The sequence below is a fragment of the Nyctereutes procyonoides genome, unplaced genomic scaffold (genome assembly GCF_905146905.1).
Source record: "Nyctereutes procyonoides isolate TBG_1078 unplaced genomic scaffold, NYPRO_anot_genome, whole genome shotgun sequence".
In the NCBI taxonomy this organism is placed as follows: Eukaryota; Metazoa; Chordata; class Mammalia; order Carnivora; family Canidae; genus Nyctereutes; species Nyctereutes procyonoides.
Genome location: NW_026575024.1, coordinates 4838311 through 4864620, shown reverse-complemented (window position 1 = coordinate 4864620; position 26310 = coordinate 4838311). Strand labels below are relative to the sequence as shown.

Genomic DNA, 26310 nt, shown 5'->3' with positions numbered 1-26310 from the left:
TGCTAGGCTACATGGCTACCGTCCTCCACAGAATTAGGACTCCAAGGGACAGGAAGATTAAGAGGAAAGATAGAAAAACATTTTTCCCCATCACTGAAAGGACACCCACTGTAAAGACTCTGGATGGTATACTTCCAAACCGAGGAAACCCAGACTGGCTGCCTTCTGTTTTTCACTGATACTTTACAGAGCCAGGGCTTTGAAAATTGTTTTGAAGAGGGAAGCTTTGTTTTTTATTTGTAATCCTTCTTCCTACCTTTAGAAAATCATACAGGTGTTTAAGAATTCCTATTCGTACTTCATCCAGGTCCTTTAAGAATCCATTGAAGACAGGCACAAGGTCAGCCGCTGTGAGCTGGTCCCCAAGAATCACAGCCAGCTCATGGATGGAGAAGGCCAGGGTCCGACGTACCTTCCACTGGGGGTGCACACGAGGACATGCAAACCACAAAAGGCAAGGACAAGCCCACATTACTGAGAGCATAAGTGGCATTTCTAGAGCAAGACTGACACTGCCAAGCATTGGCTGCCACAGGCTACATTTCACCGGAGTCCAGTAAATATGCCAACAGCACCCATGGGAAGTACAGGCCACTGAGCCCTGCCACGCTCCCCTTTCCTTCCCAGGCAGAGGGCCCACCCCATCTTGTGGGTGCCTCTGAAAGAACTCCTTTTACCTGCACGTCAGAAGCCAGCGTTTCGTATGTATCTTTCAGGCAGTGCCAATTTTGCCTGCCCAAGGTGAGCGCCACCCCCGGGAGGCTATAAGCACAGTGTTTGGCTATGTCCGTGTCGACAGTCTGGGCTCGAGCTGGGTCGGTCATCGACACATACTGATCTAGTAAGGGCTGAGGTATTATATCCTGGGAAACAACAGAGAAAGGAAACCATCATGCTTGCAGGAATGGAAAATGCTCATGAAAAACAAGGAGTCTAGGATGTGGGGGTGAAAACAGCAGGGCAGAAATGTCAGAGGAACAAGAACAAGAGGCCTTCCTAAAAGCTCGGGGCTCTGGACTGGCGGACTTCTTGGTCTGCAGGTGAACTTTCAACTTGGACCAAATGACACTAAAGCAATGCCCACACTCATCCTTCTTAATTCGCCTAACATCTGACATCTCTGAAACAGTTTGGACACCACTGTTTGGTTAGTCTGATGCACACAGCTCTTGAGAACAGAAACTACCTTCTCCTGCGGTTGCCCAGCACCTAGAGCCCCGGCCCATACAAGCTGATCATCACTAGCTTTCTCCAGCTGACGAGACTGCGCGCTCCTAAGACATCACCCACTTACCTTCGCTGCTGTCAGCACAATGGGATACAATAATTTAAAACATTAAAGAGATCTTACACAGCACAAGAAGCCAATCCACGAGATAGAACAAAGCCAAACATAGGTCAAAGAATTTGTCAAAAACTTTTCAGACCAAAACCAAAACAAGACAAAAACACCACCCTGAACAGACTTGTATAAAGAGACCCTAAATGTTAATGTACAGATGTCAATTTTTTTTCCTCATATTTGACTTGCTTTATTGAAATACTATTCTTGATTGTTCAAAAGATTTTAGTATTCCTTTAGAATTTAGAATTCCTTTAGAATTTCCTTTAGAATTTTTTGGTAAGTTAAAGAGGAAATATTAGCAACACAAGGAATGAGTGAGGATATGTCATTAATATTGACAAAAGAAAACTATCTGGTTCCAACGGTCATCCTTAAATTTAAGTCCCAGAAAAGGTGAAGTTTTGAGTTGCTTTACTTTTCAAGGAACAAACCTGTAATTTAGACTTATTCTCCTCAAGTGGGGCAGGGAGATGCCTCTGCTCAGTCTCCAGTTGTTCAGTGGCTCCACCACAGGGTTTGCTGGGGTCCTGCAGAGTTGATTGGACATGTTACCAACTTACCCCAACTAGGGAGCCGTCCTGTCATTCCCCCCACCCCCTCAGAGAATTTCCTTTTGGTGCTGGAAATGGCCTTTGCAGACCAAGACCAGCGCTTCCCTGAAAGCCAGTGGTATCTCTCCAGATGTTAAAAAAGACTTTTGCATGTTTCCAGATGACATGGTAGGTTAGTGATTTTAAGTGCCAAGGCAAACACGCATTCTCCTCTCCGGACTGCCCGTGACCCTTACGGAAGACAGGCTGATGTCCATGAGAAGCCACCACCTGAGTCTGCACTGACCACTCTTTAGGCCTCAGGGTCTCAGGGGGGTTAACCAACACCCTTTTGAGAGTTATACGATTAAGACACAGACTACTCTGGAAGGCAGGGGGAGCAAACAGGTCCAGTATTTCTTGGGAACTGGACATGTGCAGCAATGTGGACCCATCATGGAGGACAGAGAGGCCAAGGGGAAGACCTTTTAAATTTGAGTGAAAGACATGGCTGATAAAGGAGTATTTACCTGGAAAACTGGTCTCAATTTTCACATGTACAAACACTTCTAATGTTTGCAGATGAACCTTTACATTAGGTTAACAATTAAAATGAGCAAGAACACTCAACAGTGACATATTGGTGTCTGATCATTGATTACATTAGCGGAGATGAACCTGACCTTCTCCCCCACCCGCCACATGGCTTTCCTACGCATACTTGAAATGTCATACTGTCTACCAGCTTAATGGATCCTGACAAATCAGCTCAATATATGATCCAGGAAAGTCGATTAATACACCGATAGATGCTTCGTTTGCTCTGAGGCGCACTACCACAACCTTCAATTCCCAAGATTTTCTCTGGAATGTATTGCTTATTTTAATAGAAGACTGGATAAAACAGAAATATTTTGGCATGATAACCTAAGACCTCAATTTCTCCAAGTTAATAAATTCATATATAGTAATGTGTAATAAATCATTCTTCTTCTTTCAGGAGTTAATCTGATTCCCAAGTCTTCAGTGCAGTTATGTACACCACTTACTCCAGGAGCCACATTGAGGGTTAGGTCCACTACCAAAAGTCAGTGACCTCAGAAGGCACTATGAGGTCATCTCTCCAGAAAACCACTAGGCCCGTCAAGAGACACAAGTGAGAAGCCACAGCCCCTGCCCCCGGGCACAGGGCATCTCTTGACTCAGCGCGCTAAGAAGGCAGAGTAGAAGCTGGGAGCAGGGTCAATGTCAAGGAACTGAGTTAACCAGCCACCTGCCTGGCCTCAGCCACTCTTTTGTCATCTCTGTGAAACAACACTAGACTCATAATTTCAGCTTTGAGAGTTTTTTGCTCCCTTTTCCCTTCATTTGCAACTGGAAGCAGCCCACCCAATCCCAGTGGAACCTTAGACTCAAGCTCAGCTTCAAGAGCCCTGACATCCCACAACATAAACCAAAGGTCTCCTTGCACAAGCCCTTCCACATCCTTCATGCAACTGAGCCAGCCTGAAGGAATCTGTTCATGTCCCTTTCTCTCACTTCTGCACGTGACAAAAAAGTCCCAGGCTGCTTGAGACTCAGCCACAGTGGTCCTGGCCATGCCTTTCTACTTAACCTGTGATTTCCACACTCCAGGCAACACAGGTAACCACCACCATTTTCTTGCCTGCTTCTGAAAACAAACTGGCCAAACAGGATATAAGTCACTTCTTACTAATCAAAGACAACCGTGACGTACTCCTAAACATTTTCTAGTCAGGCTGTGAAGTGGGTCTTTTGTTTTTTCTGATTGGAGCAGGCCTAGAGGAGCTGGGAGGAGATAAGTCCATGGTAGAACAATCGGCGCTCTGGCCTTAGAAACCATGGGCTTGAAGGGACGATCCGGTGCACGGTACCTGTGACTTCATGATCTTGGACCCCACACTGACTGTAATTCTCTAGTCTCCCCCCACCCCCCGCCCTCCTGGGAAGGACCCCAGCTCACAGCGGTCCCAGAGCAAGTCACTATGAAGTAGGAAGGCATCGGAGCCTCCCACCCCTCATGAGCTGGAAAGCCACGGGGACTCGAAGTGCAAGGGAGTCGCAGGTTCCCTCCTCCCCCTGGATGCAGGGTTCCCATTTCCTGGGGACTAGCTCCAGGCCGCAGGATAAACACTGCTGAGCCACTGACTTTTCCAAGCCCCTCCTCCAATAAATGGCATGCCGGTACCACTACTCGAGTGACCATGTGCCAAAAGAGCATCTCCAGAGAGAGCCCGGACATGATGGTCTGCCCAGAGGCCTGGGCCAGCTTTCAGTTCTAGGGGCCGCAGAACCCACCTCGTACTCTTACTAAAAGCTATAAAATAGCAGTGAAATAGGGCATGGATGTGGTTAATCCCCACAAAGAACTGAAACTCGTCCTCTTTGGAGAAGAGGGAAGACACTTGCTGGCCTCCCCATTCCTGTTTTTGTGGAACAGAGTCAGGGTTATCAATCACCTGATTGATTGGTTGTCTAGTTATCCAAAACATGACCTTAAGAATAAAATTAAATTTGCCATTTATCATCTCTGCCAAGATATATTAATAAAAGAAAATGCGGCTTTGTGATTTCTGTCACATCCTCCGCGGCAGAGAGAGAGGGCAAACACTTACTGTGCTTTGTAATATCCTGGCCACAGAGAGCTCCTTCTGCGATGATGAAGCCGACAGAGCCATCTGATTGTCAGAGGCAGGGCTGGGATCTGAAACGGACACTTCATTTAGACCTTCTGTCGGCTTGTGCTCGGGCTCATTCACAGAGTCAAGCTGTGCGGCTCTCAGTGCGGCTGATAAGACCTGAACCTGAGCTGCAGGAAGAGAAGTTTCAAGAATTTTAATAACTTTATTTGGTTTATAGGGATTCACTTCAGAGGGGTCTTCACAACAAGACAGTCTGGATGTGGCCACACCACACAGCGCACACCTTCCACGCATCTGTCCCTGCAGTAAGCATGCTCCGGATCCCAGAACGAGCTCTCGGGGAGATGGTGATATTTACAGCCATTAACTTTAACTATTCCAACTAAATGCCAGCCATGCACAGAGCCTCAAATCTGAACTCGAAACGCCTCAATTAGGACAATCAGAGTTCGCCTCCATCATCTCTCACAGAAAGTGTCTGGGAGGTCTCCCTACCCAATGAGGGGGTCCTATTCCCCCATCTATAAAGCAGGCTGGCTTTTTCCGACACACACACACACACACACACACACACACACACACACACACCGATCCATCTTCGTACACACAGATGAGTACAGATCTCACTCACCAAGCCCCAAGGGCTACTCATTTGTCTACGGTATGACTGCTTGAGACCCTCCTAACAGGAGATGACATATTTCACATACCTTTCTGTAAAAACAATCTGATGCCCATGTCCCCAACTTCCAAACACACACACACACACACACACACACACACACACAATTCCTACATCCTGTTTTCTACGAGTTAAATTCAACAGACCCCAAGGTTCATTAAAACATTTAGTGCTCATAGCTGGCTCCCCACTGGGCCCAGGACAGGGTCCTACCTCCTCAGTGCAGCACACCAGGCCCTTCCCAATGGCTCGAGTCACCTTTCGAGCCATAGCCAGTCCACAAATACCCAACGTGTGGTTTCTCTCTGAAACTTTTGGGGTCATGCATCCCTATGAGCTCTGAAGAAAACTATGGAAGTGAGGAACACACATCCATGCAAGGTTTTACAAATGATTTCAAGGACTAAAAGAGCCCTCTGAGACTCATCTCTCTCCACTTCTTTGCATGGTGAGTCCCTAGCTGTCTTTTGGGGCCCACATTAAATGCTGCTCACTCTACAAAGTCTTCTCCCAGACATTTCCTCTGGCCCCACATGTCCTGCCCTGTGCTGCCACGGTACACCATGCTACTCCTATCCCGGCCCCTAACACACCCTGTGCCCAGTGGCTGTTTATACAGTACCCTCCACTAGACCATGTGTTGGTCACTACAGCCCGGGTCTCAGCCCTGAGATGAATGCTGCCTTAGAGATGTGGTCTCCAAAAGCAGACCTTTGTCTATAGCTATTAGAAGTGATATGTTACACGTGCTCATTCCTTCGGCAAACATTGACTTAATTTCCTTTATAAATTTAAAAAGAAAGAATAATTACCAGGCTAACTGGATTTTCATATTTCCTTTCCCGAAAGCTTCACAAATCTTTGCCCGGCAACAGCAGCAAGTGTTGTTTTTCCCAATCTCCCCAACCCAAGGAAGAATACAAATATAGCACTGTTTAGAGCAAGAAGAGGCGTGATAATGGATATGGATCGCGAGGCCTGGCTCCCAGATCAGACGCTCAGTGGGAGCACTAGTCATAACATGAAAAACAGCCCAAAGAAGAAGTTGTACTTTCCCTTGCTGTACAAAGACAAAAACCTTAAAGTTTGGCTAAGGGCTGAGTTAATAAGCTCCAAAAGGAGCACCATCCGTAGCTGTTCATAACTAGAAAAAGCACTATAACGTGGGAAATGATGTAACAGCATCCAAGGAGCTAATAAAATTTCCACTGCTGCAGATATGCCCACAAACTATCTGCCTTCTATACAAGAGCTTCCTTCAGCCTTGCACAGATGCAAAACAAGGAGACAGAACCCTGATGGGGACCCACACAGAGCTTCCCAGTGCTCTGGCTGTGCTGGGGCTGAGAGAAACTCTTCTGGCCACATTTGCACAACGTACATGAAGGTGAGCACATGCACGCATACACACACACACACACACACACACACACACACACACACACAGGTCTGGGCCACACACAGCCCAGTAATACCCTGCTACTCTATTTTCTCTCTAATCACAATGGACAACATTACCTTGAACATCTGGATCATTCATCAGATGCTCCTGCAAACTATCAAGGACTTTTTGAATCTCACTCCTGGCCACACAGCTGTGGTGTACAGTCTCAGGCCTGCCGTAGCCTTTCTCCTGTGGCCCAGCCTCACTCAGGAGCAGCTCTAGGTCCTTGTTTATGTCAGGGAGAGGAGTTCGCCAATAAAAGAAATTATTGAATACATCCTCAGGACTCTCTGGGCAGGCAGAGGAGCCTGGTTCAGAGTTGCTGTTGACAGGGAAGTGGTTGCCATCAGGGAGCTCCAAGAAGGCACTGGTCTCCGGGGAAAGCCTGGTCAACTCGGCTCCAGCCGAGGCAGAGTCTTCTAGTGAGTTTGCCATGAGGCCATCAGAGGAGCTACCAACATGCGGGAAGTCACTGGTTCCCGTTGATGGGTCTTCCGTGGGCGGATCTGGCTCTGTGTTCGACGGCTTTGTGGAACTAGGTTAAGATTGAGGGGAGCACTTTTAGCCATGTCATGGACCGGAGGTATACTGGGACAACGTGAGATCCACATCCTCCCAAGCCCAGTCCTTCTCTCTATCTGGCCATCCGACCTCCCGTCTCCCAAGGCCAGAAGCTCATAACCTCACAAGAGCATAAAACGTCCAATCAGCCCCCAATGCCCCTGGGCGTATTAGGTGCACTGAAAATGCCATGCTAAAGTTGGGCCAATCCCTCCATTCCATTTGAGTGGTGGGTTAGTCCTGGCTTCTGCTGACACCCCCTCAGTAGTAGACAGACTGCATATGCTCACTGCTCCTGAGTACCTCCACCAGGGGGCAGGCCCTGGGACACACAAGGCACGGGAGCCCGTGAGTGCTATTTGCCAACACCTCCAGAGTCCCAAAGAGGAAGGTGCTGCACACAGGCCTGACACACAGTAGGAGCTCAGTAAATCTTGATGGAGACGGAAGGAAGGAAGGATGCACCAATGGTAAAAAGGATGTGTATTCTCTGAGATGTAAATTACTACTCCCTGGTTCCGGAATGATTTTAGCATTGGAGAGATGCTTGTACACGACCTCGAGTGGTCTGGTTAGTGTGCACCCATCAACCTCCGAGGAAAGATGAAAAAAAAATCCAAGATCAATCACTAGAACTTACTAGAAATAGAATACAGCACCCACTTAAGGTGGGTCAGAATTGTCACCTTTACGTGCATTCACATCCTATGTTTATGGGCATGTAACATCCCATGGCACAACTGTACATTTGGGAGAGCTCACATCTTCCCTATGTAAATTATCCAAAGAACTTCATTAATCAAAAAGTAAGAGAAAATTTTCTTTATAGGTTATTTAATCACTACTCTCAATGAATATTTTATCTAAATTTAGGAGACACAGTAGCTTCATTATTTATAACCCAGTAGTCATGTTTCAAAATCATTATTGCAATTACTTTTTGCTTCTTTACATAATTAAAGCTCTAATATCCCATCTTGCCCAGAAGGTCACTGTTACTAAAACTCCAGACAAGATAATTGCTAAAATTTGAGGTGGACGCTTGAGGTGAAGCACAGGCCCTGGTAATTACCCTCCTTGGAGCTCACCAGGCTGAGGAAGTGTTACCACAGTTGCCTGCACTGGGTGACCCGGAGGCGAAATCAGAGTCCAAATCCTGAGCTGGCGGTCGAATGCTCAGGGTGCCATCTTCTCGAATATAGAGGCCAGCCCTGGAGGGGTTCGCAAAAGTAGAGATGAAGGGGCCCAGGGACTGGAAGGCAGCCTGGCGCACCTGCAAGCAGAGAGCACAGCACGGTGACTATGGCATCCACCAGGTCTGACTCTAGGCTGGGCACCTGGCTGACCCCCAGGCCCGTCACTGTCCACCGAATTATGTGCAAGCAGATTTACTGCTTTCTAAGGCATTCTCCAAATTCCAAATAAACTATTTTTCAACAAAAAATAAGGAAAAATTTAGTACCATCATGGAGATTTTATTCTTCTAGAATTTTAATTTCCCATCAAAGGACTCCAGACTTCATAAAGTGCCTGACCAGACCATATGAATCATGACAGGCATGTTTAAGAGCATAAAAGAAAAGGTAACCCTCCAGTTAGTGCTTCCTGTTTTACTTCTCATCTCTGTGCTGTTCGGTCACTACCAATGTCAGGGCGTGTACCACCTTCTTAAAATGCACCAAAGCTCCAGATACTTTAAGTGCTTCAATCCTCACTAGGTCTAAATAAGCCAATCAGGAACCGAAAAGACAAAATACACAGTCACAAGTCCAGAGACCCAGCGCTGGTGGCCAGTGGTGCCAAGCTGCCCACACTTACCCATCGGCAGGGGTCGCTGATGAGCCTAATGAAGAGGGGTGACAGCTGGGCTCTGCGGACCTCGGGGGACGCGCTGTATGACACCGCCATGAAGCACTCCGCGCAGGCTTTTCGCATCCCCCAAATGTTATCTGAGCAGAGCTCAAAAAACTTTGGGATCTACCAAAGCAAAGAAAATCGTGCTACTCAAACTTGGTCACCCCGAGGAAGAGCAGAACCCTTTTTTAATGATGGAATTAAGGCAGAGCCATAAATTAATGACAAAGAAGAGGGAAATATATACTAGCCTAGAAGGAATCATTTGAGACAAAGAGAAACTATTGTAAGAAGAATGAACAAACATTTCCTTTACCTCTTAATTCTACTAAATGACTTGGTTAAAAGGCAGAATGATAACTTGCTTTGTGAATTATGTAGAGAAAAATTGTGAAATGACCTTGAAATTGAGTAGATATCCCAACTAGGTCACTCATCCAGGTGTTATGGTCTTTGACCAGGGTCCTTTAGTGATAGAAGGTATATTGTTAAAAACTGATAGTAACACAAATAATTCCTGTGCACAGAAATGCAAATTGTGTCCAGCAGAATGCACCTGATTATCACCCTAGATGCAGAGCAATTTTGAATCCACTTACAAGGTCACCTCAGTATCCCTCCCTCTGCCTGACCTTACATGTGTGGTATTTTGAGTTCTCCATTAAACCAGGTATTGTACCTTACAGTTTCCCTCATGAATAAATGACTTAAATAAAATCTTTGGCATGTTCACTTTCTATCTGTATGAAGGTCATGATCACGTCCTCTTTTAAGTGTATCGTTTAATGGGGTGCCTGGGTGGCTCAGTCAGTTAAGCATCCGACTCTAGGTTTCAGCTCAGGTCATGGTCTCAGGGTCATGAGATCGAGTTCCATATCTGGCTCTGTGCTGGGGGTAGAGCCTGCTTAAGATTCTCTCTCTCCCCTCTGCCTCTCTGCCTCTGCCTCTCCTCCCTGCACCGCCCCCCCCCATTGGCTTTCACACTCTTTCTCTAAAAGATATAAATTAAAAAATAATAAATAATAAAATAAGATAAAATTTATCCTTTAAAAATGAGGCTGTTTTTAATATCCTAACATAAAAACAATCAACCAAAATGCCCCACAAATAGGAATACATGATCATGGAAGTTTCTGCCCAAAGGAAAGTTAGTATGTTTATCACTGCTGTTCTTCATTCAGCTACATTAAGTAGATGATAACACTTGTTGTACATTCAGAACGACAGTCCACTAAAAATTATTTTGGGGTCAGAACTATGTTGATGTGGCTTGCACCTGAAATAAAATAAAATGAGCTTCTGAACTTAAATTTAAAAATCAACTTAAAGAGTATACTTTTTGAGGTTAAATTCTAACCATACAGGTTAGATATCTTGTCCAATAAAAATCCTGTCCAATAAAAGTCAAATAAAAATACAGGTTAGATATCCTGTCAAATAAAAGTGGCAAGCACTTATTTAGCATAGTTCTGCGTAGGCACCAGGGAAACAGAGATGAACATGATAGGGTGAAGATCCCACATCAGCAAAACTATAATGAGGTGTGATAAGAGATACACACGTACTCTGAGCAAAATGTTATGGGGATGCTGAAAAGGGAGAAATTAATTCTCTCTGGCACAGTGGGTAGGTGAGTCTAGACAAGGAGAGGACTTGACAGAAGCATATGCACATGCAAGCTGGGTTTGAAGTGTGAGTTGGGTCCCACCAGGTGGGGAAGACACTAGAAACAGAGGGGCAGTAATGAGCAGAGGTGTGGAAGGGGGAAGAGCAGGAAGCCTCAAGGGAGCTGAAGAGCCACCTGCTGGCTAGTGAAGTGGTTCTCTGCCCTGCTGTGCATCAGAATCACAAGGGGGTTTATCAGAAATGCAGACCCCTGGGCCTTACCTGCCTCCCTGGCCACCCCATCAGTCAGATGCACGGCCAAAGATGAGACCTGCGCAGGCTGGGACAGTGTTCAGAGCTGAGGAAGGTGGCTGGAGGTGAGGCAGGAAAAGCACTCACAAGGGGACCCAAAAGGCCAAGAAGGGTCTGGATTTTAACCTGTAACCTAGAAAAAGCCCACTGGTCTTAAAGCCCAGGAGTGAGATGTAGAAAGGTGTTTTAGAAAGAGCAGGGAGAAAAGGGACAGAGAGAGTGGCCTGGACAGTGGGAAGAGACCAGGGAGCGTGACCAGGGAGGAGGTGACAGCAAAAGCCCACAGGAAAATCAGCTGGGTCAGTAACTTCCACACTATTCCACGACCAGCTGCCTAACGCTTATGAAAAACATTCGCTTTGGAAGGCTAGAAATTTGGAATTGATGAATGCAAAATTGAGCTGTCATTCCAAAGTAACAGATTCATAAATACAAAACTTCACAACTGATTTTAAAAGCACCTTAAGAAATGCACTAGCAATTACAATTGGCAAAACTTCACATACCAAAAATTTCTCAGTGGCTTCTTGTCCAACGGCATGACAAATATCACCAAAATTTGTAGCACACACCTTAAAAAGGCAAAAGGCAGACCCGTTATTCTCTGCTTCCTCTTTGTCTTACCAAATTGTGGCAGCTAACAAGCAGAATTCTTGGGGGCCGCAACTCCTCTAGTCAGGCACCTAACAAGCACTTACCAAGCCTGCCGCCCACATGGCACAGCCCGGAGCCCCAGGTGCATTGGAAACAGATTTACAACAGAGTACCAAATCCTGGCACTTTCTGGCTCCTAATTGATCTCAATACATAATGCATTTGGTTAGCAATAAAGCAAAAGATATCCTTCATATTCTCTGCATGGCAAATAAGACCTATCTTCTTCTTGATGCATCACGAGGAGAGACCAGAGGGAAGATGGCCCATTTCACAGCAAGGAGGAGGAAGAGGCTCTCTGTTGGGGAGGTGTGGCAATGGCCTTCAAAAGGAAGAATCTGGTAACCAAGTGAACAAGCAACTACGGCAGCAGAGGAGGGCAGAGGCTGCAGGTGGGTGGGACAGCAGGGGAAGACGCTTCAGGAACAAAGTGGGCTAGGTAATGTGAGAGTGTGTGAGTCGGGCATTGGCATCTAACTGTAGGCCAGCATGGTTCCGTGGCTGGTCCTCCTGTGTCTAAGAGCAACAGGCTTACTCTCACAGGATCTCATCTCCAGGTCCCTACGTGTGCCCTAATTTCAGTAAAAACGGGCAACCCACTCACACATTTTCCTCACACAGGTCATAGGGGCCACATTTCTCTTCCAAGCTGCGTCTACTAAAGACGTCAAGAAACTTTAAAGGAACTGATTTTGAATTTTCTAACTTTGAGTTTTTCGAGTTTTGAAACTATATGTCCCAACCTTCCGAACTTGAAAGAGCTTCCCATCACCACACAACTCGCAGAATCGAGGGAGCAGCAGGCGTTCAACTGTGCTCTTGCTCAGCACTGAAGCCAGTTTGCAGATTATCTATAAATAAGAGAAAAACTAAAGTCACTTGAAATACGAAAGCACATGTACTACACATATCACTAACTGAATTCCAAAAGCTGATATTCAAAATATTACCAAAATACCCTGAAGTTAACACAGAGAACCTCCTTTTGAGTTTTGTCAAGGGATGTAATCAATGGCGGGCCAAATATTTATCATGGTTTCCTCAGGTAAGAGTCTGTCTGAAGCTCAAGAGTTACAATTTGCATATGTCTCAAACATCAATGAACAATTTGTGGGTGCTAACTCATTTCACTTTCTCCAAACCCTACGTCCTGGGTATTATTTATCCTCATTTTCACAGATAAGGGCACTAACACTCATAGAGTTTAAGTGATGAGACCAAAACCCAGCAGTGGTGAGGCAGGACACACAGTGACAGCTGGTCAGAGAGTAAAATGACTGGTAGGGAATCCAGCAATCATATTGTTGGGTATTAACCCCCAAAATACAAAACACTATTTCAAATGGATACATGTACCCCTATGTTTACTGCAGCATTATTTAAAACAGCCAAAGTATGGAAGCAGCCCAAGTGTACACTGATAGATGACAGGATACAGAAAATGTGGTATATATACAATAGAATATTATTCAAGCATAAAAAAGAATGAAATCTTGCCATTTGCAACAACATGGATGTAGCTAGAGGGTGTAATGTTAAGCAAAATAAGTCAGTCAGAGAAAGACAAATACCACATGATTTCACTCATATGAGGAATTTAAGAAACAAAACAAATGAGCAAAGGGAAATAAAAGGGGGGTGCAAATCAAGAAACACATTCTTAACTACAGAGAACACACTGATCGTTATCATAAAGGAGATGGGTGGCGCGTGGGGGGAATAAGTGACGAGGATGAAGGAGGATACTTGTCGTGATGAGCACTGGGTATTATATGGAAGTGCTGAATTGCTGGGTTGTATACCTGAAAGTAACATTATACTGTATGTTAGCTATACTGCAATTAGAATAAAATAAAGAGAAAATGACTGACTGGTAGGCACTGGAGAGTGATCAAATTCTGGTGGAAACTAAAGGAGAAAAGATGATTGAGAGAAAGATCCAGGCTGGGCGAAATGTGTTTTGCTGCTGCCCCTCTGCCCAAGTACACCTTCCACTCTGCATGGCTATGCAGTGTAGCTGGGCCTCACATAAAAGTTACAGTTTTAATGGCTTGAAAAGTCAGAGAACAGAGAGTGAGGTTGCCAGAGCAGCTGACAAGTGAGGGTAGAAATCGTGGAAAGAAAGGAAGGAGGGAGTGAAAACAGGGAGAGTCCCCAAATCTATGATTAAATACTACCCTAATCCTTGACTGAACTCGGAACCATGAACGCCAGAGGAGATGGTGAAGTTCAGAGGAAAAAGCAATTCTTGAAGGCAAAAGGAACTGAGTGGTTTCAGTTGCTGAATACTACAGAGGAAAAAGAATCTGAGCTGTTTGCTAGAACAAAGTCAACACTCTTCAGAAGAAAATAGCAGAATCTAGAGTTTCTACAATGTTTCATCAGGAAGCTTCAAGAGACAATAAAAAATTCATAGACTTTACACTTAACATGATGAACACTGAGTAATATATAGAATTGTTGAATCACTACATCATACACCTTACACTAATATAACTGTATGTTAATTAACTGGAATTAAAATTTAAAACTTAATATTGAAAAAAATTAAAACAAAAACATTCATAGACATGAGAGGAAATAGGAAAATGTGACCATAGTCAAGAAAAATATAAGTCAGTAGAAACAAACTCACAGAAGATCCAGATGTTGGCATTAGCAGACTTTATTTTTTTTAAAGATTTTATTTATTCATGAGAGACACACAGAGAGAGAGAGAGAGAGGCAGAGACACAGAGAGGGAGAAGCAGGCTCCATGCAGGGAGCCCGATGTGGGACTTGATCCCAGATCTCCAGGATCACACCCTGGGCTGAAGGTGGCGCTAAACTGCTGAGCCACCCAGGGTGCCTGGCATTAGCAGACTTTAAAAAAGCTTTAAAGGAGCTGTTAAAAATATGCTCAAAGACTAAAAGGAAATAAGAGTCATAATGAATGAACAGATAGGAAATCTCATCAAAAAAATGGAAACTATAAAAAAAGAACCAAGCCTACACAGTAGCTTGGTCCAACATACCCTCCGGCACACAACAATCCCAGAATCTTGAAAACAAAAATAAAAAACAACCATTTGAGAATACTAGAGAGCAACCAAAAGGCAAAAGCTAGAAGGGGGTTATCCTTTAAAGATGAACTACAATGGGAAAGATTTGGAAGATAGGTCCAAAATCTGTGTATTCAATTTGCTGAGCTCTCTGGCTGACTCCTAGATTGTACACGCATGTGAAAGATCTCCAATGACCAAGCAAAGGAGCAATGGCCAAAAACAAAATAAACTAAGCAGAGATTTCAGCAGATGCTCACCACCAAGAAGACAGTAGGGAGGTAGAGTAGACAAATGCCTGCTACATCAAAAATCACTTTAGAGCACTTTATAAAATGAAATAGACATCTATTACCCCTCCCCTCCCAAAAAAAAACCCACTTTAGAGAAATAAAGTGTATCCAGAATCTCCATAGTGTATCACTTATGTCCGGTGTTCAATTAAAAATAACTACTTGGGCAGCCCAGGTGGCTCAGTGGTTTAGTACCTGCCTTTGGCCCAGGACATGATCCTGGAGTCCTGGGATCGAGTCCCACATCAGGTTCCCTGAATGGAGCCTGCTCCTCCCTCTGCCTGTGTCTCTGCCCCCCTCTCTCTCTCCCTGTCTCTCAAGAATAAATAAAAATAAAATTTAAAAAATAAACAAATAAAAATAACTACCTATGTGTTGACAGGAAAGGTGACCCATAATAAAGAAAAAAAGCAACTGACAAATCAACACCAAGATGATCCAAATGTCACAACTGTCAGACAAGGACTTTTAAAAAAGCTACTATAAATATATGAATATGAATATATAAATATATTCAAAGATTAAAAAGAAAATGTAAACATAAAGAACATATAAAAAACCTATATCACAGTGATACAGAAAGTATAAAAAAGGCTAGAGTGGAAATTCTAGAGCTGAAAGATACAGTAACTGAAATTAAAAACCTAATGGGTAGACCTACCAGCAGATGAGAGATAACAAAAGTCACTGAACTTAAAGACAGATCAATAAAAATGATCAAATCTGAACATCAGAGAAAAAAATGACTAAAACAACAAGCAGAACCTGAAAGACCTGTGGGGCAATAGGAAGCACCCCAACTTTGTGTAATCTGAGTCCCAGACTGAAAGGAAAAAGAGAAGAGTGCAGAAAAATAAGTACTCAGAGGAACACCAACCCAAAGCTTCCTGAATCAAGTGAAGAGCATCAACACACAAATCCAAGGAGTTCACTAAACACAAAGCAGAATAAGCATTCACTCTGCAAAGATGAAGAGAAAAATCTCAAGAGCAGTCAGAGAAAAGAAGGATGCTATAAATACAATATGGTATAAATGACAGCTGACTTCTCCAGAAAATGACAGGATGAGATTTTAAAGTGATGTCACAAAAAACAAAAACAAATCGATCAACTCACAAGTCTATTTCCAGTAAAACTATCAGCCAAAAGTGAAGGCAAAATAAAGGCATTTTTGGATAAAAATTGAGAAATTTCATCCTCAGCCAATCAAGCTAAAAAAAGTACCAAAGTACTTTAGGCTGAAGATATGATACCAGGCAGAAACTCAGATCTAGGAAAGAAAGGAAGAGTACCAAAAATGGTAAAAATGGGAGTATAGAGATGCCTGGGTGGCTCAGAGGTTGAGCATCTGCCTTCGGCTCAGGACATGATCCTGGGGTCCCGCATCAGGCTCACCACAGGAAGCCTGCTTCTCCCTCTGACCATGTCTCTCTGCCTCTCTCTCTGTCTCATGAATAAATAAATAAAATCTTTTTTAAAAATGGGAGTATAAAAGGCTATTTTTTCTTTTCTTAGTTTCTTCAAAAGATATAATTATTTAAATCAAAATTTATAATGTACTATCAGGTTCATAATGAACATATGTGTCATAATGTATAGAAAACAATAGCACAGAGGAGGGAGAGGGAATGAGTGGAGTGACACTCATTGCAGGGTGCTACCATTTTTGAAAACCCTCACAGAGGAATTAAAATATAGTACTACAAAAATACTCAACTAGTCCAAAAGAAGGCAGAAAAGAATTAATAGAGAAACAAAAATAGATGAGACAAGTGGAAAAAAAAAAACACAATGGTAGAATTAAGTCCAAATATAAACAATAGTTATATTTAAACAGACTAAGCAATTAAGAAGCAGAAACTGTTAGACTGGATATAAAAAGCTAGGCCCACCTCCTTGCTAAGGAAAGCATGAACATTTTAAACATAAAGATATTTGCAGATTACTATCAGAGGTAACGCCGTTCCTTAATAAAAGTGTCAATATAGCACAAAGATATAAAAGTTTTACATGCTTAAAAAGGAAAAGATGGACTTAAAAAGCTTTTCTTCCTTAATAGAAGCAAACTGAACTGAAGTAAATAGAAGGAAGGAAATAATGAACAGTAGAAATCAATGAAAAAGAAAATAAGGAATAATGAAATCAACAAATGCAAAAATAGGTTATTTGAAAATATCAATAAAATTGATAAAGCCCTAGCAAGACTGACGAAGGAAGAAAAAAAAAGGGGTGGGGGTAGAAAACATAAATTACCAACATTGTAAATGAAAGGGGAAAATACTACAGATCTTACAGGCATGAAAGGGATAAGGAAATTTTTTTTTAAGATTTCATGTATTTATTTGAGACAGAGTGTATGAGTGGGGGTGAGGGGAACAGAGGAAGAGGGAGAAGCAGGCTCCCCACTGAGCAGGGATCCCCATGTGGGACTTGATCCCAGGACCTTGGGATCATGACCTGAGCCAAAGGCAAATGCTTAACCAATTGAGCCACCCAGGTGCCCCAAAAGGGATAAGGAAATATTATAAGCAACTTTAATCCAATAAATTTAACAACTTAGATGAAAGTAATAAATTCCCCAAAATGCACAACTTACCCAATAACACAGATGAAATAACAAATCTAAATAGCCCCATATCTGAATTGGATCTGCTATCAAAAACCATCTCACAAAGAAAACCCTAGGACCAGAGGTTTTACTGGTGAATTCTAACAAATACTTAAGGGGAAAAACAACACCAATTTTGAACAAAATCTTTCAGAAAAAAGAAAAGTAAGGAATGCTTCCCAATTCATTTATTGAGGCCCAAATAACCCAGATTTTAAAACCTGACAAAAACATAATAGGAAAAGAAGATTGCCTACAATAGTCCTCTTGAATACAGATGTGAAAATCCTCAACAAAATGTAAGCAAATAATGGAGAAGGAAGCACTCTTCATGGTAAAAGATCAACTCGAACCATCAATGGACGCTATACTAGTAGGTAGAAGTCTGAGGAAAAGCACACTCAAAAGTTTCAAAGTATTTCCCCTACTTACGTCCAGAGGGGAAAGTAGTACATAAAAACTGGGTAGAGGGATGCCTGGGTGGCTCAGCGGTTGAGCGTCTGCCTTTGGCCCAGGGCATGATCCTGAAGACCCTGGATCGAGTCCCACATCGGGCTCCCGGCATGGAGCCTGCTTCTCCCTCTGCCTGTGTCTCTGCGCCTCTCTCTCTCTGTGTCTCTCATGAATAATTAAATAAAATCTTAAAAAAAAAAAAAACTGGGTAGACACCACCTCTATCTCCTAAGTCACCAGAGTTAACAATGGCCAAAGTCAGAATGGTCTTGGGCCTCCCACTGTGACACATGAGATGATGTTTCTTCACTTTTCTTGCCAAAGACACAGAGCCTGAATCTAATCATGAGGAATCATCAGAAAAAGCCAAACTAGGAGACATTCTACCCAAAAACTGGCCTGTGTTCTTCCAACATGCTAAGGTTATGAAATTCAAAGGCTCAGGATCTGTTCTACATACAAAGAGACCAAAAAGTTGTGACAATTCCATGCATTGTGTGATCCTAGAATGGATTCTCGACAAATGACAACATCTGCACATGAACTGTGGATGAGATATTACCATTGTATCAGAGTTAGATTTTCTGATTTTCATCAATGCACTCTGGTTGTTTAAGGGGGTATTTCCTTGTTTTTAGGGACTAAAAGGGCATAATGTCTCCAATTTCATCTCAAATGGCTCAGAGAAATACATACACATACAAGTATATGTATCTGTGTGTGTGTATGTGTGCGCACACACAGGTGTAAGGAGAAATGACAAGTACAAGAGAACCTGGATAGAGGGTATACAAGAGTTCAAGAGCTCACTCCTGAAAATTATCTGTGAGTTTAAAATGAAAACAAAATGAAGTCACCCCCAAAATTTTTTAAAAACTCTTCCACTCCTCACCCCATCCTCCGCCAAAAAAGAACAAAAGATGGAAGGAGGAAGGAGGGAAGGACTTCCTGTCTCTGAGGTCTGCTCTTCCCACTGCACACACTGCCTCAGCAGAAAAAGATCCTGGGTTAGCAGCTCACCCACCGCTCTGCTGGGAATCTGCACACAGCAGAGAAGAGGGGAGGAAAAGCACACTGACCGGCGGGAAGGAGGGGACCGGGGAGGGGACATTATCCCCACAACACGAAACGGTTTGAGTCTTCTGAGCATCTCTCTGACCTGACTTGAGGCAGGAGTTGTACAGAGTGGTGGCCACAATAAATGAGCACGCAGAGCTCCCGTATCCAGGGTAACAGGCAAGTGAAGAGTGCCCAGTCTCTCGGTCTACCCCTCTCCATCAGCCACACCCACATGACCTTATTACTACCCGTATAAAACAAATCCAGAATCATTAAAAGCCAGCCAGCACACCAAGTGACAAGAAATGATATTCCTGTGGCCCTGGGAACTACTTGCATGGAATGACGATCTTCACTTAGTTGCTTGGAGCCAACTATTCTTTATAATACATAACCACAACATTCTCTTTAAATAAATGCACAAATAAAAATGAGCTTAAAAATAGGAATGACGACAAAAAAATGAGGAAGCCTTAATGTGAAAACGTGTTGAGAGAGAAAAATAGGCTTCTGACAATTAGTTATAATCTCAGAATGCTAATGGCCTTCCTGCAAGCAAGAGGAATTATAATTGGTCTCTGGTGGCCTGTTTATGCTGTCTAGATATAATTACAGGAGGCAGCGTTTCCAGTTTTTACCGATTCATTCATTCAACAAACTAACATTTATTTAGTACTGACTCTGGGCCTGGCACTGTGCTGGGTGCCAATGGCGGAAAGACACCTGTGTTAGAGCTCACACTTCTGAAGTAGAAATAAACAAGGCAGGTTCACAATTCAATTGCTAAATGACATAAGACAGATATGAAGCCAGCCTTCTGACTGCATGAAGGAGGGAGTCACAGACACTGTCTGCCATATAGAGAAAGATTTCACAAACCAAAATGCTCATGTCTGTGAGAAAGCAGGATGTAAGAAACAGCCTGTAATTTACACTGCATAACTCAATATAAAAATGCCCAGGCCATGTCTAGTTGGCTACCTCTGATTTCCCTAATCAAGTATGCACTAGGGTTGCCGGCACCAGAATCAACTGATTGTAACCCCTAACGAGAATGAAAAGGAGAGAGCACAAACACACATTTTGCCCATGGAGGCATGCAGGTTCCTCTGGGCAACAAGCAATTCTTCTGGAACCACACTGCATTGGGGGGGTGCAGGTCTACAGACGGTCGGCTACAGCAATACTCACACCACGTGGCTGGAAAGAGAGACCAAAACACGAGGGCGTTGGAGCAGTATGACTGGCTTCTCTCCTCACCCATCACCTCCTTGCAGGCACATGTGGATGCCCACAGTGTTTGAAGTGGGGAAGGAGGGAGCACTCACAGACCAGTTGAGAACCTTGCCCTCCTTGGGGAACTCCCCAAATCACACCTGTGGGTTGTTTCTTCTTGAGGAACAAAAGCCCCTCTCTACCCAATGGTCATTTCCTAGCTAACAAGAACAAAGTTCTCTGTGCTCCTTGACACTGGGTGCCCAAGGAGTGAGAGATCCTTCCTGAACCGTTCCCCTGGCCTCAGGGCTCCAGGAAAGGAATATAGAACAGCTTCCAAATCTTAACCAAAGCATGCAGGGGCCTCACAAGGCACCCCCAATCCTGCTTCCAACAGGGCTCTGTGGAGAGAGAAATGGAGCTCCTCCAGAAATACCCTGACACGTAGGTGTATCTCAGCCTGAGGAGGGTTTGAGACTAATTGTTCTCTACAGCCACATTTGAAAGCTTACACATTCAAGTAATGATATCAGCCACTCACTTAGAATAAAAAATAGAATTTATGTGAACTAATTTGTTCTGTAAGTGATTTGTGGAGATAGCTTTTTGAAGACTTGTTATATTTTCCAAATATTTTCACCAGACGAAGAAAAAGAAGAGGGAGGAGGTGGAGGAGGAGGAGAAAAAGAATACTGCCGGCAAGAATGGAGTGGTTGAAAACAAAACAAAATAAAAATCATGCAAAAATGCCTTGAGCATTATTTTTCATGCTACCATCAGTCGTGAGGGATAAAATATTTGGTTATCGGTCGTAACCTTGGAAACTTGCCTAACCAACTTTCCAACAAAGAAGAAGATCTAGCTGGCAAAGTTCACAGCTCAACTGCCAAATATTCCAACTAAATGATATTATCCAGGTTCATTCTGCAAAATAAATTTAATTTCTTATAGAGAAACTTGAAATTTATAAAAGAACCCTGGAGAATTTGAATTTTAATAATCAATTATTCTTCAGCCTGATTCATCTTATAAACATATGGAATATGCAAAAACTTAAATTAGTTTAAAAAGCCAGCCCTGTAACTCATAGTTGAGGAAAACTTTTACATAAATGAAGAATAATTGCCAAATGCTCTGATGCTATAATACAATTTCTCAGCTCCGCGCGCGGTTTCCTCACTTTGAAAAAGAATTCCTTTCTCCAACGTCATCCTTTTCCAACCAAGAAAACAATTATCTCCTATATCTTATTGTACTCATAAGGAAGGCCTATGATTTTTTTTTAATCCTTTTGTATGATTTTCCTAAAATGCTGGAATAATCCTGAGTCTTTACTTCTTTAAGAGAGACGGAGGGGGATGTTCTGTGCAGCACCATCTACAGAGGTCAGTAGAGGGGACCAGCCCCAGAAAACAAGATGGCCAAGGAGGACCTTCCCTTGGGCCACAAAGGAGAAGGCATGAGGATAAGCCGGGGAGTCTTCATCGGGGGTGATACGTGAAAGCTACTGCTAACTTATCAGCCACTACTTTGTGAATGAGGGTTCCAGGAGCAAGTAGAAAGTCCTTGACTCTATAGTCACTTTACAATGGGTACGGAATCTTATAAGCCCAAGGATACCACAAAATTAAGTATTAAAAGAAGAAATTTAGTATTTGTACTAACTAGTCCTTTCACTGCACACCTCCAACTGGTATGAGCAGATACTTCAATAGGACATGTCCCAAACTGCTGTGGACATTCTGGCTACACCTGCACTCTTCAGAGTGGACTCTTTCAAATCTGCTCACATACCTACCTACCTGCGTCTTATCCTAACCTAAACACAGACAACCTTGTCTAGTGGATTTTCTTGAACTGCCCAAACACAACCTAAAATCTTCTCCCATACTAGACTGGGTTCCATACTTTGGGAAACAAGGATCATGATCCCAGTGGGTCAAAAGACTGATTTACCTACACAATTCTGTATCTTGCCTCACCTCTGCCGGAACTCCTTTGATTCTGACAGCATTGCCATCTTAAAATAACTGGTGATCTAAAGATAATCACTTCCCAAACAAGCTCAGATCTGAGCTGTGAATTTCCTCTGACCAAGGCCATATCATCAGCTGCCCTGTTTAAGGGAAAAGTGCTGGCCAACCCTGAACACACGTGATCCTTCAAGTCATGCACACTTCAAGTTATGGGACAATCCATCAAGATGTGGGGCTGTTGTTTCCTAGACAGACTCACGTTCACAGCTTCGGCTTTATATTCGTCATCACTGTCCGGGGCAGAGAGCGCCAGCAGGATTGGACACACTTTGTTTTCAATATCGTGCTGGGAAATCAGATCTTGTTCCAAAAGAATCAAGAGCACTTCCTGACTCGATTTTCTAACCTAGAAGAGGAAAAAAGGCAAAAGGTGAAACACCAAATGTGCTAAAGTGCTCTTGGGATCCAGACCAAACTCCCTCCACACAGGGCGTCTGGCCCTCTACCTGTACATCCTCCCTGAGGTCTCAGAATATACTGCTCCTTCTGCTAGGCTGGTTCCTACCATTCCTCTCTTTTCGGGCCAAACATCTCCTTCCTTGGAACCCCCTACTCCCATCTGCCCTCCAACAGCACCCCTCACTTTTTCCTCACGGCTCGTACCCCAGATATCTGCACAGACACATGCCCACAAGTACACAGAAGGCCATAGGGCAGGGGCCCAGAGATGTGCCCTGACAAGGCGGGACTCAGAAACCTCCTCAGTCCAGAGAAAAGGAAGGCTGACAAGCTGTAAGCTCTTCACAGTCTGTGTGGGGCAAGCCAGCACTAGAACACAGAGGGACCCCAAGAAGCTGGACAGAGGACATATCTGAGGATATGAAAGCAGAGGAAACTCCAATTTACAGAGCAAGGAATAGAGGATGTAGCACCTTGCAGTGATGGTGAAGCAGGAAAGAGCAATGTTCTTGCATGCTCTTGCATGACCCAGAGCATGTAGACAGAGTGGCAGGTTAGCAGACAGCAGTTACAAAAGAACCCACAGAGGCGCTCTGACGTGGAAGCTTCCAAACAAGTGACAAGATGAAAACGGTATTTTAGAAAGATCATTCCGGTAGTGGTGTTCCAAGTCAACTGGAGGCGATGAAAGGCTGAGGGCAGAGAGGTCAGCCAGGTAGCCACTGCAACAGCCCTAACAGGAGGGGCGGGCAGAGGAAAGGTGATGCTCCAGCAATATTACCAGGCCTGGGTGACAGGATGCGCAGTGTCCAACCAGAGGCAGAAAAAGTCCCCAATAATTCAGGTGTCAGATGCTTATTGAACTTCTGGCACATGCCAGCAGCAGAGAACATGAGAGGAACATAGCCCAGGAGGGCCAAACCCATTGGCCACTCACCACAAGACCCAGTTCCAGGTGGCAGCAGGGCTGGGAGGATGCTGCAGGCAGGGGCAGCAGGCGCTCAGTGGACATGGAGCAAATGGCAAAGGCAGTCAGAAGCCTGCTGAGGGCAGCGGGGTAAGGGATGGACCCCAAACATTATGTGTTCATCCAATCTCTGGAATCTCTGAATAGGACCTTCTGTGGAAAAAGAGTGTCTGCAATGTGATTGGGGGTCACGTGAAGGACCTGGAGGTCATCCAGGATTACTCGGTGACCCAACCCAGGCAATCACAAGTGTCTTTATAAGAGAAAGGCAAGGGGAGAGAATAGACAGCAGAAGGCCAAAGGAAAACAGGAGCAGAGGCTGGGGCGATGCAGCTGGAGGCCAAGGAGGTCGGCACCTCCAGAAGCTGGGAGAGGCAAAGAAGAGATTCTGCCCTGGAGCCTCTAGAGTGAGCATGACCCAGACGCTGCCCCGAGCTTGGACTTGCAACCTCCACATCTAAGAGAATAAATATCTGCTAAGTTAAGCACCCTACTTGTGGTGCTTTGTTCCAGCTGCCCCTGCAGACTGTTAGAGCGAGCAAGGAACATGGAGAGGACAGTGGGCTCAAAGATAAGAGATGAACCCTGGGGATGTGGGGCAAGTCAGGTGACAGCGCCTCAGGCAACCTGGGGGAGGCAGGGCCAGGGCCTCTGGACATTATGCCAGGGCCCCAGGGAGCCCCAAGGGTTGGAAGGCAGAGTGACAAGAGCACACACGGCCACAATGAGGGGGACAGCGTGGAAGCCTCAAGCAGCTCTGAAAGCTGCGAGAGCAGGCAGGGGCTCCCGGGAAGGGACGCTCTGGTCCAGGCATGGATTCGGGGAGTGGGACCCAGAAATGAGAGGGGAGGTGGGAGAGACGCTGCCAAAGAGAGCTCAGCTTGTCACTAAAGATGATCCTGGAAAACCAAACATAACCCTGGGGTCTTTGGCTCAGGCCACCAAATCACCAAAAAGAAAAAATGAAGAGAAGCAAGACTGAGGGTAAAGAGAACTAGGGTGGGTATCTGAGCTTGGGGGCCCGATGTGAGCAACGGAGGCCTCAGGAGAACCACCAGTGGTCAGTGCAGACTCTTGAACTCCAGAGGCCTGGGGGAGAGACAGCCACGTGCATGCGGCTCTGGCCAGGCTCCTGGAAGCAGACAAGACCACCAGGGGAATCATGGCACTATAAGAGAAAGACCAGACAACAGTCTGGAGGGCAGGCCAGAGCCCGGGCCAGTGCTGGAGCCTGGGAAAGGGAAGTGGCAGGACACTTGGGTCACCCACAGGAAACCCTGCAGTGGTCTCCAGGCAGTGCCCCATCTGCATCCTGTAGTCACTATCTGGGCCTTCTGGGGCCAGGGGTTGAGTGCTCTCTGAGCTGCGGCTTCTTGTCTATAGAAGTGCACAAGGACAGTACCTGCCTCTCAGGGCAGCTGTGGGGTGACACGACCTACACACATGAAGGCTCAGAACAGTGCGTGGGGCCCGGTCTCCCCAAAATGAATACCACTTTCCTGTTACTGAACTCCTGTAACTAGTTGCCAAGAGAGGGATGTAAGTGGTAAGACGATCTCAGTGCACATCAATCTACCGATGAGCTCCAGGAGGAACAGAGAACACGTCCTGGTCACTTTTACATCCTGTCATTGGGGAGAGCAACATTAAATATCTAAGAGGCAGCCGAAAAACGTTTCTTCAAAAACCCAAAAGTCGTTAATGGTGACAAATGGTGCAAAAAAATCAAGTAAAGGCCAAAAAAGAAGTCACTGGATAGATAAATAAATTGTGGCAAGAATATAAATGCAATACCATCACACGGTTAAAATGAATGACCACGAGCTCTTAGGATCAATATGGATAGATCTTAAAAACAGGGGGATAAAAGCAAGTGGCAGAATGGAAAGCACAGTCTGATGCCATTTATATAAGGTTTTAAAGCACCTAAAACAGGATGCTCTCTTATTCACGGCCACTTACCCAAGTGGTAGGACCATAAAACTCTGGATGGGAAGGACACCCTGGGCTGAGGGTAGTGGTTTCCTACAAAAGGGGAAGGAGGGAAGAGATGGCAAGGGGAGGGCACAGCAGAGCCTTAACCATATCTATAACCTGTATATTAAAAAAACTAAACAGGTCTAAAGCAAAATTACAAAAGTTAAACATTTGCTGAGTGAGTGTAGTAGGTATATGGTATTTATTACACAGTCCTCTCGTGTGATTAAAATATTTCGTGGTTTTTTAAAAAACAAATTTTTGAAGACACAAAGACACCAGATTTCATAGTGAGATGAGTTAAGTCCGTGGCAAGACACCTCTCAGCTGGCTCTTGGGCCATTGGCTGCAGGGCGGTGACCCTGCCTGGCTGGGAGCCCATGCAGGGTAGAGGCTATACAGACTCCTTTCACGAAGCTTGGCAGTGGGGAAGGGGGTGGTGGTACACTCAGGGTAACAGCCAGAGCACAGAGGGTTGAGGAGATGTAGGCATATGAAAATCCAAAGAGAATAGCCAATGAGAGAAACTGGAAAAATAAGCCAGCTATGAGACAAGAAGATGGGAAGAGAGAGATAACCCCCTTCCCCCTGTGACAGAAGGCAAGTAGCTCA

The 26310-nt window shown here is 44.5% G+C and overlaps 1 protein-coding gene across 6 annotated transcripts in view; it reads right to left on the bottom strand.

Moving 5' to 3' along the window:
- Positions 1 to 26310, bottom strand: part of LOC129497024 (serine/threonine-protein phosphatase 4 regulatory subunit 1-like) — an 81393-nt gene that overhangs the window by 9587 nt on the left and 45496 nt on the right. For 5 of the 6 annotated variants that reach the window (XM_055305446.1, XM_055305454.1, XM_055305438.1 and 2 more), the window contains 10 exons: positions 22555 to 22701; positions 12394 to 12501; positions 11503 to 11568; positions 9044 to 9202; positions 8314 to 8498; positions 6739 to 7199; positions 4512 to 4705; positions 1777 to 1872; positions 678 to 863; positions 257 to 418 (listed from right to left, as the gene is read on the bottom strand). In XM_055305446.1, coding sequence (XP_055161421.1) covers positions 257 to 418; positions 678 to 863; positions 1777 to 1872; positions 4512 to 4705; positions 6739 to 7199; positions 8314 to 8498; positions 9044 to 9202; positions 11503 to 11568; positions 12394 to 12501; positions 22555 to 22701 — 1764 coding nt within the window. Of the gene's footprint in view, positions 1 to 256; positions 419 to 677; positions 864 to 1776; positions 1873 to 4511; positions 4706 to 6738; positions 7200 to 8313; positions 8499 to 9043; positions 9203 to 11502; positions 11569 to 12393; positions 12502 to 22554; positions 22702 to 23691; positions 23875 to 26310 lie in introns of all 6 variants that reach the window. The other variant, XM_055305482.1, reaches the window with a different exon arrangement.